Raw genomic sequence first — 14,123 nt, 5'->3', positions numbered from 1 at the left:
ATGCTAATTAGAGGGGAAATATGCAAAGAAGAGGGGGGATATGGGAATCCCTTTGTGCCTAATTTTTCTGTAAACATAAAATCGCTCTTACAAATAAAGCCTATTAATTAAAACAACAAAATACAAAGCAACAACTAAAACCAAAACAGCCAACACCCAATGGGTTGAGCTGGAGTAAGAACAGCTGCCCAGCACACTTCCCGGGCCACTGATTCCTGGGCGTGAAAAGCAAAAGGGCCAGTGAGGTGTGGCTGGGACTCAGCTCCCTAGCCTCTGGCTCAAGCCCGATTACGCACACACAAGTCATCTGATTCGATTTCCTTTGCCCTCAGCTCACTTAAGGAGGCTTTTCTGTCCACAGCTTTGGTGCAAAAAGCAATCTAGATAAAGGGATTTGGGACATCTGGCTGGCGAATATAGGGAAGGTTTTACCTTTAGACGAGACACCAGAAATGATGTGCTCCCTGGTAGCATCCTGAGCTGCCCCTCTCGACTTTAATGCTAACCTTGCTGCTTTTCCTCAAGGCTCAGGCATCCCATTTCGACGCTTCCAGAAGCACAGCCTGAACCCAGGGACAGCAGTTGCCACCCTCCCACTGGAGACCTCAGAATGGACACAACTGATTCCCAAGTACTCTTAGAGCTCCTGGAAGAGGGTTCCCTTCCCGTCCCCAAGGCCAGCGATGCTCCTTGGAGCCAGGTGGCCCCAAAAGGACGGCCTTTGGGGAAAAATGGGCCCCCTTCATGGCCCATCAGCTCCACATCAGAGAAGCCACTGGGTTTACACTGCTTGGGGACAGGAGGGTTCTTGATACTGGTCTACATTTAGTGTTCGGTGTGGAAAGAGGAATAAGCCCTCAGCTTCCATGGAATACTGCAATAATCTAGGTAATCTAAGCTCATAACTCACCTTTTCACTATTTACTTCCATATTTTTTCATTCATGTTAAGCATAAAGTTGAAATGTGAGCACACAGCAAAACCTGAGTCTGCGTCCCCTCTATTTACCCAGTGGTGTGACCTTGAGGAGGTCGAGCTCTCTAAGCCTCACTTTCTTCGGCTGTGAAATGGGCACTGTGGCCGATCTCCCTGGGATGGTGTTGCCTAAGGGAAATCCCTCCTGGCCTGGGCTCAGGGATGCAGATGCCTAGTGGCAGGCACGCATCCTCGCTTCCTCCCCACAGCCTCTCTCCAGCCCCACAACCAACTGCCCCCACTGCCGACCACAAGGAGGGGCACTCTCCATGATACTCCGAGGTCTAACTTCCTATGTATCCTGACACAGCACACATTCCTGATAGCCAACCACAGGAGGCTCCGGGCTAAAAACTGGAGTGCGTGGGGAGGAGGGAGGAGGCGATACCACCCTGAGAGAATTCTTGTCCTGCAAAGAGAACTAAACTAATGGTGCTCCAGGCAAAAGCCAGGCTGGTGAAGGAGGCAGGGGATGAAGGAGGGCTGGGAAGGGGAGATGACAGAGAGGCTTCACAGAGGTCCAAGCAAGTGGGTGGGGGCTTGAGAGGCGCCTCTGCAAGCCCTCAAGGTGGGGACATAAAAGGCGCAGGGGAGATGAAGCCGGTCAGGGCTCAACCCAGCTCTGCACAGAGGCACCTGCCGTGGTGCAAATACACACTGCGGCCGGGGCGGAGGGGGCGGTGCGGAGGGTGGTTGCGGACTTGTCCCATGCTCTCACTGCAGCCAGGCAGGTTAATCTCTGTTTATTTTTTCAAAACAAAACTAAAAATTGCCACTCAATGTATCTGAGCAGAGTGCCCGATCACAGTTAAAAGCTTTCTGTAATGCACAGCTGGAACGTTACAGCCTGGTGGTCAGAAATGAGTGCTTCCGGCGCTGCTGGGCTGCGGCCCGCAGCCTGAGCACCCCTTCTTCTCCTCCCTCTGCTCATGTTGTCCTTGTGCCGCCATCCAGTCAGCAGCAGACAGCCAGCCCAATGCTGCTCAGCTCCGTGGCATCCAGAGATAAAAGGCGTCTCCGCTCCCCGCCGGCTTCTGCTTTGCCTGCCTGGTGGGGTACACGCCTGGCACGCCACCCCCACTGGAGGTCCTGAATGGTCCACAGAGAAGGCGTGGGGCAAGGCCCCAAGTGCTGATGCTCTGAGAATAAAAATAAAAAGGCAGTTCTGGCCCTGAAGCGTCACCCCGCAGGGCTCACTCCTTGGCTGTGCCCTCCTGGGGTCCGAGGGTGGACACATGGATTTGGTGTCATCATCGCTCGTGCTTGATGTTGGCTTCGCTTCGCTCCAAGGCCACCCCGCTGCCGTTCCGAGGGGCGTCCTTCTTGCTCCAGTCCTTTTCGGTGTAGAGCTCGGCCAGCACTGGGCAGTGTTCAGAAGCCACCCCACCCCAAGACCAGTTATCCGGAATCCAAGGGTTCGTGAGGCCTTCTCTCACCACAGCCCAGTGACCTGAAGGGAGAGGAAGGGAAGAGACTGGGAATCAGGATGGTGGGGTGGGTGCGGGGGGTCCTGGGCTGGCAGGTGGAGGGTCACTCCGCATGTCTACAGGCCGGGGTGCCCGGAGAGGCTGCCTCAGGTAGCTGGAAGGTGCCTCTGCATTTGCCTGTGCATATGAAAGGTCTTGGCCAATTTGATTTTCCACATAAACGAGGGTTTCTGCATTTAGGTAATGAAACCACCCAGAGGCCAGGCCTCCTGTCCATCCGGACACACGGGCTGACCTGTCCTCACACACGCGCTGCTGTCAATCTGATCGCAAGACAGAGACACGCGCCTCAGAAAGATGTCCCACGTCCAAAGCAAAGGTCCGATTTTGCAAAGCAAAAGCCACTAAGGGGGTTAGGGGTAGAAATCTTTTCTACAGAAAGGGTAAAAAAGAAAATTACAGAAGCTTATGAGAAAGTAACAGTATTTTTAAAATGATGATTTAGAAATCTATGAAGCAGGAGGTATATTTGAACATAATTAAATAATGAATAGTTACAAAAACAATTACAGAATGGCCAGAAAGCACTGTGCGGTCCTTAGCGCAGGATTGACAGGGGCCTGGATTCTGGGTGGAGCTTTGGCACACACTGCTGACCGTTCTATAGCGGGGGCAACTCCTCCCTGAGCTCAGCAACTTCACAGGAAGGGAACCACTGAAAGGATTTCCAACTTCCTTCCAGCCCTGTTGGCTCAGCTTCTCCAGCTCTCTTCCTTCAATAGGCACCTTCCTGGGAGCCTGCGAAGGCCATGGGCTGGCCTCTGCTCCTGGCCCATAGAGCATTTCTGCAAACCGAGGCTAGTTTGATGATTGTCACTCCCCTGAGACCCATTTTCTTTATCATTTGGGTCCTCCCATGACAGAGTACAATAGGAAACTAGTGCCCCGAGAGAGAGGGGAGAAGCGGGTGAGAGTCAAGCCTAGATGTCCTAGTCTTGAAGATCTTGGCCTTGGCTGCCCGTTAGTCTCTCTTGCAATAAAAGCCAGGCCCTGCAACTTTTCTTATTTTTAAATTTCTCATTGAAGTATAATACGCATCCATGGGGCTTTGCAAAGTGTCCAGTCAGAGTTTAGAAACACTATTTTTGTCTTTCATCAAAAGACCCTACTGTCTCTTCCATATCGCTGACTGTCTCCTGACTCAGCAGCTTACCAGTTTGCAGGGAGGGCGAAATCACCCCCACACCCCGCTCCGTGCGGAGCTCTGAGCATGTCTCCTGTCCCATTGTGACACTACACGAGACGCCTGCTCACCTCAGAGCACGTCCACCTCACAGCACGTCTACGCTGCATTCTACAACACAGCGCTTGCACGTTTGACAAATGTTTGCTAGAGGACTAAGTGTCCTAAAAGTAACGTTATCAGCTCATCTCTGAATCAGGACTCTGCTACTCTATGACCAGGATTGCCCAGAACACATCTGCTTGTTGTAGGTCAGTGGGTGTTCTAAAATTATTTGTCATACTCCCCTTCACTTTGAAAAATGAGGATTTAGAAATCTATGAAGCAGTAGGTATATTTGAATATAATTAAATAACGAAGAGTTACAAAAACAATTAGAGAACAGCTGGAAAACACTGTGCGGTCCTCAGTGCAGGACTGACAGGGGCCTGGATTCCTGGACTCCGTCTCTGATTGAATGGCAGTTATACAGTCATCTAAACCACAACCCTATGAATGCCCCAGAGGAGGTGAGATGACTTCTGTCAGTTCAAACATGTTTCTCTCCCTCCATTCCTGAACAGGAGAAAGGACAAGTGAGTTCTGCCTCACCTGTGAAAACCTTCTTTAAGCTTTTACTGATCCAGATGTTATCCAGAGACTTCGAGCCTTGCGGGTTCTTGGTGCTGATGTTGGTGAAGGTGTGTGCAGGGATCAGGTGGTGGAACTTTTCTTTCCTCAGAATATCATAGTCATTGCTGTCTGGCCCTTGGCCAAAATCTCCTAAGATAATGACATCCTTTTCTCCTGCAAGTGGAAGGAAGAAAATGAGTTTAAGAGTTGGTGGGAAGTAAAACCCAACATGGACCGTGGCCCTTTGAAATGGGATCGAGATTCTGACTTGACTTCCACAGGGTTAGGACTGTGGCATGGTTCTCAGTTCTCACTCTCCTAACTCTTCCACATTTTGTGTGCATATCACCCCGCCACCAACATTAAGAGTAGGTCAGCAATGCGTTTGGAAATGAGGGGCGGCGTGACACAAAAATCACCCCTGTTGAAGCTTATGGGTTCCCAATCTCATTACAAAAAAAAAAAAAAAAAAAAAAAAAGCCTGAGGGTCTTGCCCAAATATTTAACAAAAGCTCAACATACATTTACTGGGCACTTACTATGCAGGAAATCCAGAGTTGAATAAAATGCAACTCCTGCTCTGAGAGACAGACAGAAAACAGACAAGAGCAGAGAGTAGGTGCAAAAACAAACACACATACTGAAACCAACACAGCACAGGGAAAGGTGGTCAGGGAAGGCTTCCCAGAGGAGGCAATGCCTGACTTGGGTCTCAGAGGATGCACGGAAGTGCTCGGTTCAACAAGGATGAGAGGGAACCTACACAAGGCCAGGGAATTAAGAAACAGCCTGGCTTCCTGGGGGTGGGATGGGTCCCTGAGGTTCAGTTGGCTACTTCTCTAGGACAAGGTCTCAAGAAGCCAGATGTTAAAGATGAGGCTGGAGATATAAGCAGCAACCACTCCTCAAATGGAAACTGTGCTCTGTCTGTCTGAGGCTCAAATTCAGATCAAGAGACCAGGGGAAAAGCCTGGGTCTTCCTGGCATTCAATGGGCAGCCCACAGTATCCATCCATCCATCATGTTGATGCACATAAGGTACCATTTTTCTGCTGCTGGGCACTTTTAAGGCTGTTTTCAGTAGGCACTGCTATAAATAATGCTGAAGTGAGCATCTCATTTGAGTTCTTTTTGTTTTGTTTTGTTTTTGAGACAGTCTCGCTCTGTTGCCCGGGCTGGAGTGCAGTGGCACAATCTCGGTTCATTACAACCTCTGCCTCCTGGGTTCAAGCGATTCTCCTGTCTCAGCCTCCTGAGTAGCTGGGACTACAGGCACCCACCACCACACCTTGCTAATTTTTGTATTTTTAGTAGAGACGGGGTTTAACCATGTTGGCCAGGCTGATCTCGAACTCCTGACCTCAAGTGATCCATCCGCCTCGGCCTCCCGCAGTGCTGGGATTATAGGCGTGAGCCACCATACCTGGCAGCTTTCTGTCCTTAGAACTATAAAGAATCCTCATGAAAAACTATGGCCATTGTTAAGGCTCTGGATAAATACTGCCAGCCTGCTTTGCAAGGCTGCTCTGGTTTTAACCCTCCCCAGCAACCTAAGGAAATTCCTCTCACTACATCCCTCACCAAAACATTCATTTGATACGTGGAAATGATGTCTTCCATTGGTAGAAAATTAAGGTGTGCTCCCCCTCCTTTAGGTTGGAGTATTTGGAATTCTGCAGCACAAGGGATGAATCTCTTCTTCCCATTTATTAATTTTTTCAACCATTTACTTAGATCAGTACGGACTCATGGATACTCATGAGGTATAACTCAGGTATACCTTGAGTTATATCCAGTACTATGTCATTGACTTTGTTCCCAAAATGTTTCCAATTTTGGTCACTGAGAGCTCTTTCAGTTGGCTCATGCGTCCTTTTGACATCCACCCAGCAGGTTTTCTTGTTTGTTTGAGTACTTCCTTCTGACATGACAAGATGCTCCAAGATCATGCTTTTTTTTTTTTTTTTTGAGACAGAGTCTCTCTCTGTCACCCAGGCTGGAGTGCAGTGGTGGATCTCGGCTCACTGCAACCTCTGCCTCTTGGGTTCAAGCAATCCTCTGCCTCAGTCTCCTGAGTAGCTGGGATTACAGGTGTGGACCATCACGCCTGGTTAATCTTTGTATTTTTACTAGAGATGGGGTTTTACCACGTTGGCCAGGCTGGTCTTGAACTCCTGACCTCAAGTGATCCGCTCACTTTGGCCACCCAAAGTTCTGGGATTACAGGCGTGAGCCACCGTGCCTGACCTACCGTGCTATGTATTTTCTCAGTCCTAGCATCAGCCATTTCTCTGAGGAGCCCTGGTTCCATCAGAGAATGGCATCAGAAACAATGCCTGCCAGGTCTATTCTTTGTACAGGTATCAGTGTTTTGTTTACTGATTTATATGAACTCTCCATATATAAACATATCGACCTTTTATCATATATAGGAACTGGTTTTCTTTTTAGTTTGTCATTTGCCTTTTCATTTGGTCTATGACCAAACTGAAGCACACAAAAGTTTAAAAAAAAATTTTTTTTTAATGTAGTACAGTCTGGAAGAATTTTCCTGGAGTGCCTCCAAAATCAAACAAATATCCACTAAGTTCTTATTATCATTTCATTTCTTACATTTCACCTTCCCCCAACTCCACTGCCTCCTATGTGATGATACATTTCACTCTTTAACTTGTCTGGAATTTACTTTTATTTTTCATGCAAATAATTAATCCCCTCTGCCAGTACCATTTCTAGAAAAATTATTTCTTTCTCAACTAAATTATAATACTGGCCTGTATCTTAAAGATCTTCTGTATAATATTTCTATTTCTGAGCTTTATTCTATCATATTGATCTGTTTTTGAGCTAGTACTATATGTTTTAATATTCTTTCATTTAAAATGTTTATATATTCTCATGATATTGAAATTTTCATTCCCAAATTTTCTTTTAAACTAAACTCATGTGAACTTTAACATTCTTGTCTTTGGTTGGCAGGAGAAGGCTGTTCTCTGTTCCTTGTGTCCCCTTCTAGACACTCTACACAGAGGAGCAGACGTGTACACTTACATAGTTATTTTCATTCAAATGGCAGCAACTTTACCTACCAATTCCTACTTTTTTTTCCTTATCAGTACATCCTAAAGATGGATCTGCTTCAAATAAGCAGTTTTGAAACTTTTTTTTTCTTTTTTTTTTTTTGAGATGGAGTCTCACTCTGTCACCCAGGCTGGAGTGCAGTGGCGCGATCTCGGCTCACTACAGCTTTCGCCTCCCAGGTTCAAGCGATTCTCCTGCCTCAGCCTCCCAAGTAGCTGGGATTACAGATGCATGCCACTGTGCCTGGCTAATTTTTGTATTTTTAGTAGAGATGGTGTTTCACCATGTTGGCCAGGCTGGTCTTGAACTCCTCACCTCAGGTGATCTGCCCGCCCCGGCCTCCCAAAGTGCTAGGGTTACAGGCATGAGCCATGGCGCCCGGCTAAACATTATTTCTTTTTAAAATGTATAGGGTGGGGGTGTTCCTTTTCTCAAATGAGATCCTGTAGGAAGCCCCAAAAGTAGAGTGGGTAAAAGTGGAGCTTCTCTGACTGAAGTAGGAGGTGGCGAGCTCTACAAAAAACCCTTGGGGCATCGGGAGTTCAAAAAAATATTAATGCTTGAGTCCCACTCTCAGAAATTGGAGTTCCACCTGCAGAGATTGATTTAGCGTCTCCGGTGGCCTGGTCTTCAGCATTTCCTGAAGCTCTCTGGGATTCCATGTCCAGTCAGGTGTGGGAACCACACCTAGAATATTAAAGAGGTCTGCTGAGACCTGGTGCAGTCAACTACACGGAAACACGGTAAGGATGGGTACCTCGAACTGTCAACACGTCTCACCCAAGAATACTTTGCCATGTTTCTCCATTGATTCAGGTATTTATTCAAAAACTTCTTCACTAAAGTCTTACCATTTTCTTCACTTTACCACCACATTTCTAAGTATTTTATATTTTTGATTTTTATTATGAATGGGATCTTTGTTTTATCCCATTATATTTTCTCTAATGCTTATTTTTAAATTTTTTTATTTCCATAGGTTATTACTGATATATATCAAAAGGACTAATTTTTTATTTTAATTTTGTAACTAGGCAGTTTTCTTAATTCTCTTACTGGGACTAATTTTTTTTTTAACTTCAGGTGTAACAAACTGACAATTATATTCTCTGAAAACAATGACACTTTTGTGTCCTATTCTTCCAAGTCCTCATTTCACCTTATTAATCCACATTAGCTAGGAGGAAGAGTGGTCACAGGGGGGCTGAAAATGAAACAAAACCTGACACAGGAGCACATCAGAAACCAGTGGCTTTAGGCCGGGCGCAGTGGCTCACACCTGTAATCCCAGCACTTTGGGAGGCTGAGGTGGGCGGATCACCTGAGGTCAGGAGTTTGAGACTAGCCTGACTAACATAGTGAAACTCCATTTCTACTAAAGATACAAAAATCAGCCAGGCATAGGGTGGGCGCCTGTAATCCCATTTACTTGGGAGGCTGAGGCAGGAGAATCGCTTGAATCCAGGAGACAGAGGTCGCAGTGAGCCGACATCGTTGCACTGCACTCCAGCCTCGGCTGGAGTGAGACTCTGTCAAAGAAAAGAAAGAAAGAGAAAGAGAGAAAGAAAGAGAAAGAGAGAAAGAAAGAGAAAGAGAGAAAGAGAGAGAGAGAGAGCGAGAAAGGAAAGAAAAGAAAAAAAAGAAAAAAAAAGAAAGAAAGGTAAAGTAAAGAAAAGAAAAGAAAAGAAAGAAAAAGAAAAAAGAAAGAAGGAAAACAGTGGTTCTCGGCCCCGGTTCTAAGAGAAAACAGCTGGATGACTCTGAATGCAGAATTTGAGGTTTGTCACTTCCCAGCTTCGTGACCTTGGGCAAGCCTTTTTAGTTCATAAAAGGGAAAGAACAAGCCATTTCCCCCCAGGCTGGTGTCAGGATTAAAGAAGCCACCAGAAGCGCCTGGCACGGGGCACTCACATGTAGGCACTCACTCCTTCCTGATCAGTTTCCTGATGCAGCTTCACACGTTTGTCAGGGAGAGACACCCAGCGGAAGTTAAATATTTGTGCATAAGAACTACAAAGTGATTTCAGGGCCAAGGGGGAAAGGTTTTCTCTTAAAGCATTTTAGACATTTCTCCCACAGTCTGATTTGCCCTAGAGGAAGTGGGATAGTTAGGAAGTATTTTCCAAGCAAAGCGAGTAGAAATCCTGAAAGAACACTCACCCCCCAGCTGGGCTCTGCAGGATTCCCCGGGCTCTGCCTGACCCTTGTTGTCCCACAGCAGGAGGTGGCATTTCTGCCACACTTTGTGAAGGAGGCTTTAGGGAAAGCAGTTCATAAACGAAGTCGTAAATATATCCAAGACACTTTGCAAATCTTTTTTTCCTGGCCATGGGTGTGCTTCCGTAATAACGGCTGGAGGGAAAGGAATCTGAAGGGAAGCCGCTCGGGCCACCACCAGAGGGCGCATGTGCATTGCAGATGGCGCCCTCCTCCAGGAGGCGTGAGGACAGTGGGTGGGATGAAAGGAAGCCTCTCCTGCAGGGCCACCCACACCGTGGAGGAATCAGTGCCAGCTTGAATCATAGTCATAGCACTGTGCTAACCACTTCCTCGATAGCGCCGCACTTAACAGCCACGACCCACGGGGCAGGTGCTGTCACCATCTCCCCTCTGCAGGTACGAAACAGGCTCCCAGAGGTGGGAAGGTTTGCCCAAAGTCACCGGGCCAGGCCTCAGATCCAGGGCTCATCACAAAGGGCGAGGATGGAAGAGCCATACAGAAGCGGCTGCTGTCCAATGCAACACCAGGTGCATCAGCAGGCACTCAATAAATATGTGACCAACAGACAAGCGGAACCACACTTGGAAAGGAACAAAGAGAAAGATGCTACATTCATTAAATATCGAAGAAAACAAAGTTCCCATATAATGAGGGAGGTTTTCGTTGGGATGCAGGCCTGCAAAGATCTGGGCTGAAAAGGACAATTCCAAAATCAGGAGTGATGCTGGTGTCAAGGGTCAATAGAGCTAGCTCTGTGTAGCTTCAGGAGTGCAACAGTTCCCTTTTTGAATGAGCACATCGGATTTCTTACAACTCATGTTATTCCAATTGGATCCGCGTCAGTGATGACATCAAGGCAGTTCTTGCCTCTGAGAATCCACAGGAGCCTGAGTTATCTTCCTAAAAAGCCACCCACCTGGGCGGGCCTCCTTTATTGCTCCCTTGATTCTCAGCAGTGAGAGGAGAACACTGTGGGCTGACTTCCTCAGAGAGTCTCTAGATTTATAAAACGCCAGTGACAACTACAGGAACCAGTCCCCACTGAGGGACCATCTGCCAAGATGTCAAGAGTTACTACACACGCTGTTTCACTCTTGCTCAGTTCACAGAGGGAGACCCTGTCCCCAAGTCCCGGTGAGGTCTGAGAGAAGGTGTTTCCACTAGGGGACCGGCATATCCCCACTGACGTCAGCCTGCATGCACGTTCCAGACAAAGGCAGAAAGGCCCAGAGCTTGCTAACCACATCGGTTCTGCTTGCTCTGATAGAAGCCTGTGGAATGAAGGCTTTGTCTTTGCTTTAGCTGAACCCCTCTGCTGACCTGTTTACCCTTGTTAGACCTGGGCAGGCTGAATTGCTTCCTGAACCCCTGGGTCTGGAGTGTCACCAGTTAACAATTAATTGGTTACTAGTTACAGGCAGGGGACACAGGCAGCATGAGTCACTGTCCCTATACGAACGAGTCAAGGCCAAGCCAGGCTGTGGATCAATAGTACCTTGGCAATTTGGAACAATAACCTGCCCAAGGTTTTCTGCCAAAATCCTGACCACTCCCTGGATACCAGGGGTGGTGGGTGGGGGGATGTGACTGCCTAAAGCTGCCAAAGAAATTATGAGCTGGCATCTTTCCTTTCTGCTTCCTTTACATAAAGTTTGAGGTCAAGAACAATAGTAATGTCCACAGATATGACAAGCTATCAAGTCGTCCTTTTTACAGATCAGAGTCATCAGAGTCTAACTATGGGTGGACAATTTCCCACACAGCTGCTTCTTGGATAGAGCATCTTCTGACTGTTTTTAGCCTGAGGACTCATCCTTAAAGTAGAATGTTGGTCACGGCATGTCCTGGTTCAAAAGAAAAGCTGCTGCACATCAATGTTCACAGCAGCATTGTCACAACAGGACAAAGGTGGAAGCCACCCAAGTGTCTATCAGAAGATGAATGGATAAGCAACAAAATACAGTGGATAGATGCACAGTGGGACATTATTCAGCCTCAAAAAGTGAGGAAATTCTGACACATGCTACAACATGGATGAACCTTGAAGACATTATGCTAAGTGAAACAAGCCAGCCACAAAAGGACAAATATTATATGATTCTACTTATATGGGGCACCTAGAGTAGTCACATTCACAGAGACAGAAAGTAGAATGCTGGTTGCCAGGGGCTGCAGCGAGGGGTCCCTGGGGAGATATCGTGGGACGGGTACCGAGCTTCAGTTTGGAAAGATGAAAAGGTTCTGGAGATGGATTGTGGTAATGTTTGTACAACAATGTCAATACATTAGTAGCACTGACTTGAATATGTAAAATGATTAAAATGGTAGATTTTATGTTATATATATTTTACCACAATAAAAAATCTTTTTTTGTTAGAAATGCAAATTCAAACACATATATACATACATCTCTTGAAAGGTGAGCCTATAGTTTGACTGAAATATTTTTGTAGTAAAATCTTCATGAACCTCCCAATGTGAGGGGCCAGTTTAACAAGGAAGTCTTAGAAAGCTAGAGAATATTGGTTCAGACTCAAAAGACAGAAGAGAATTCCAGGCCTCCAGCTACAAAGTCACCTAGACAAGGTCAGCGTTCTGAAAACTCAAGCCAGATGGAAAAGATCACAGTCTTCACAGCCTTGTCAACCTTTTCTTTTGGTAAACCAAGTGCAGAAAACCATCTATATTAGTTGGGGCATAGCCCCACATCGTCCTGGAGTTCAGCTCCCTTTTTTTTTTTTTTTTTTAAAGAGATGGGATCTTGCTGTGTTGCCCAGACTGGAGTACACTGGTGCAATCAAAGCTCACTGCAGCCTCGACTTCCTGCGCTCAAGTGATTCTCCCTCCTCAACCTCCTGAATATCTGGGACTACTGGTGGGTACCACCATACCCAGCTAATTTTTTCGTTTTTTGTAGAGATGGGGTCTCACTATGTTGCCCAAGCTGCTCTTGAACTCCTGGGGTCAAGTGATCCTCCCACCTTGGCCTCCCAAAGTGATGAGATTACAGGCATGAGCTACCCTACCGTGCCTGGCCAGAATTCTGCTCTTTTCAGTGTTCTCTTAATTCTTCTCATGTTTTAGAGTCAACTCATGTACATGAAGTCCCTACTATGTGTTGGTATCGCTGCAGACACTGTTACTTAGCCCTCTGGGTACTGCTATGAGATAAGTACTGTCCCCCATCAGATGGGGGCCTGAAGTGGTTTGGTGGCTTGCCTGAGGTCTTACAAGATTAAAATCCAGCATTTCTGACAGGTTCAGGGCTTCTTCAACATGATCTGTATCCCGCCAGAGAGAAAAACTCAATTCACCGATAATCAGGAATTTACCATTTCCCATTGTCACCTCCTGTCTCTCATTCACAGGAAGTGCACATGCAAATCTGCAGGCAGCACCACCAGAGTGCTGCCCGAGGCAGCTGGAGCCAGGATGAGCTGTCTTCGGGGAAGGGCATCATCACTTATATTTCCCTGCCCCCAATCCTTTCTATCTAAATGAGGCTAAAAAGCCACAGAGCTGACACCTTGGAATGCATATTCTAGGTCCACAGAGGCACAGATGTGACCATGCAGGGTCAGCTGGGCTCCATGAGATGCCAGAGGTTTGATTGTCCCCTGTACCTGTGACTCACATTGCTGACAAACAGCCAGCCCAACTGGTCAGAGGTGGTCAGAAGAGGCAGCGCTGCTGCTCTGCAAAACAGTGGCCGAGCCATGGCAAAAGACAATTTCCTACCTTTCAGTGTTTCCTGTAGGGTCTGCGCAAAGCTCGCCAACCGGTGGCCATCACTGTGATTCTTGCTGGGATTCTCACTCCCCGGGAGGGTCAGGGCTGCCAGGTGAAGGTTAACAAGGGTCAGGTCGTGACTTCCCACCTAAGCAGCAGGAAACAAAGCAATAGGGAGAGGCTCAGAAGCTCATATTTCCTGTATCCGTTACAACCGACTCATAAATAGCTTTGTGCACAGAGTTGACAATGGTAAACAAGAACAAGGCTGGCTCACACCCCCAGGAAATAATGCAAGGTCTTTCATCTTCGATTTTTCCAAGGCACCTGCAGGACAAGGCCTATTTTATTCTACCAGTCCACCTCTAACATTCCACCTCCTATTCCTCACTTCGAGCCAAAAAGATTGGGCATATCTGCATAACTGCAAATGTCTGAGTTTTTTTCTTTCTTTCTAAGCAGTCATATAAGAAGGAGGTGGAAGGCCAGGCATGAGCTTATGCCTATAACTCCAGCACTTTTTTTTTTTTTGAGAAGGAGTCTCACTCCGTCACCCAGGCTGTGGGGGCGTGGCGTGATCTCAGCTCACTGCAACCTCTGCCTCCCAGGTTCAAGTGATTCTCCTGCCTCAGCCTCCCAAGTAGCTGGGAGTATAGGTATGTGCCGCCATGCCCAGCTAATTTTTTAATTTTTAGTGGAGACTTCACCATGTTGTTCAGGCTGGTCTCAAGCTCCTGACCTCAAGTGATCCTCCTGCCTCAGCTTCCCAAAGTTCTGGGATTACAGGCGTGAGCTATTGTACCTGGCCACAACCCCAAACACTTTGGAAGGCTGA

The 14,123-nt window shown here is 47.1% G+C and overlaps 1 protein-coding gene across 1 annotated transcript in view; it reads right to left on the bottom strand.

Moving 5' to 3' along the window:
- Positions 1-1,702: 1,702 nt before the first annotated feature.
- The window catches only part of EEPD1 (endonuclease/exonuclease/phosphatase family domain containing 1), a 144,702-nt gene continuing 132,281 nt past the window's right edge, over positions 1,703-14,123 (bottom strand). Inside the window, exons 6-8 of the mRNA XM_050785498.1 lie at positions 13,298-13,436; positions 4,237-4,431; positions 1,703-2,425 (exon numbers count right to left, since the gene is read on the bottom strand). Coding sequence (XP_050641455.1) covers positions 2,226-2,425; positions 4,237-4,431; positions 13,298-13,436 — 534 coding nt within the window. The 3' untranslated portion in view covers positions 1,703-2,225. The remainder of the gene's footprint in view (positions 2,426-4,236; positions 4,432-13,297; positions 13,437-14,123) is intronic.

This window comes from Macaca thibetana, chromosome 3 (assembly GCF_024542745.1).
Source record: "Macaca thibetana thibetana isolate TM-01 chromosome 3, ASM2454274v1, whole genome shotgun sequence".
Taxonomy (NCBI): Eukaryota; Metazoa; Chordata; class Mammalia; order Primates; family Cercopithecidae; genus Macaca; species Macaca thibetana.
Note: the sequence above shows the minus strand (reverse complement) of the source record. Positions and strands in the feature narration are given on the sequence as shown.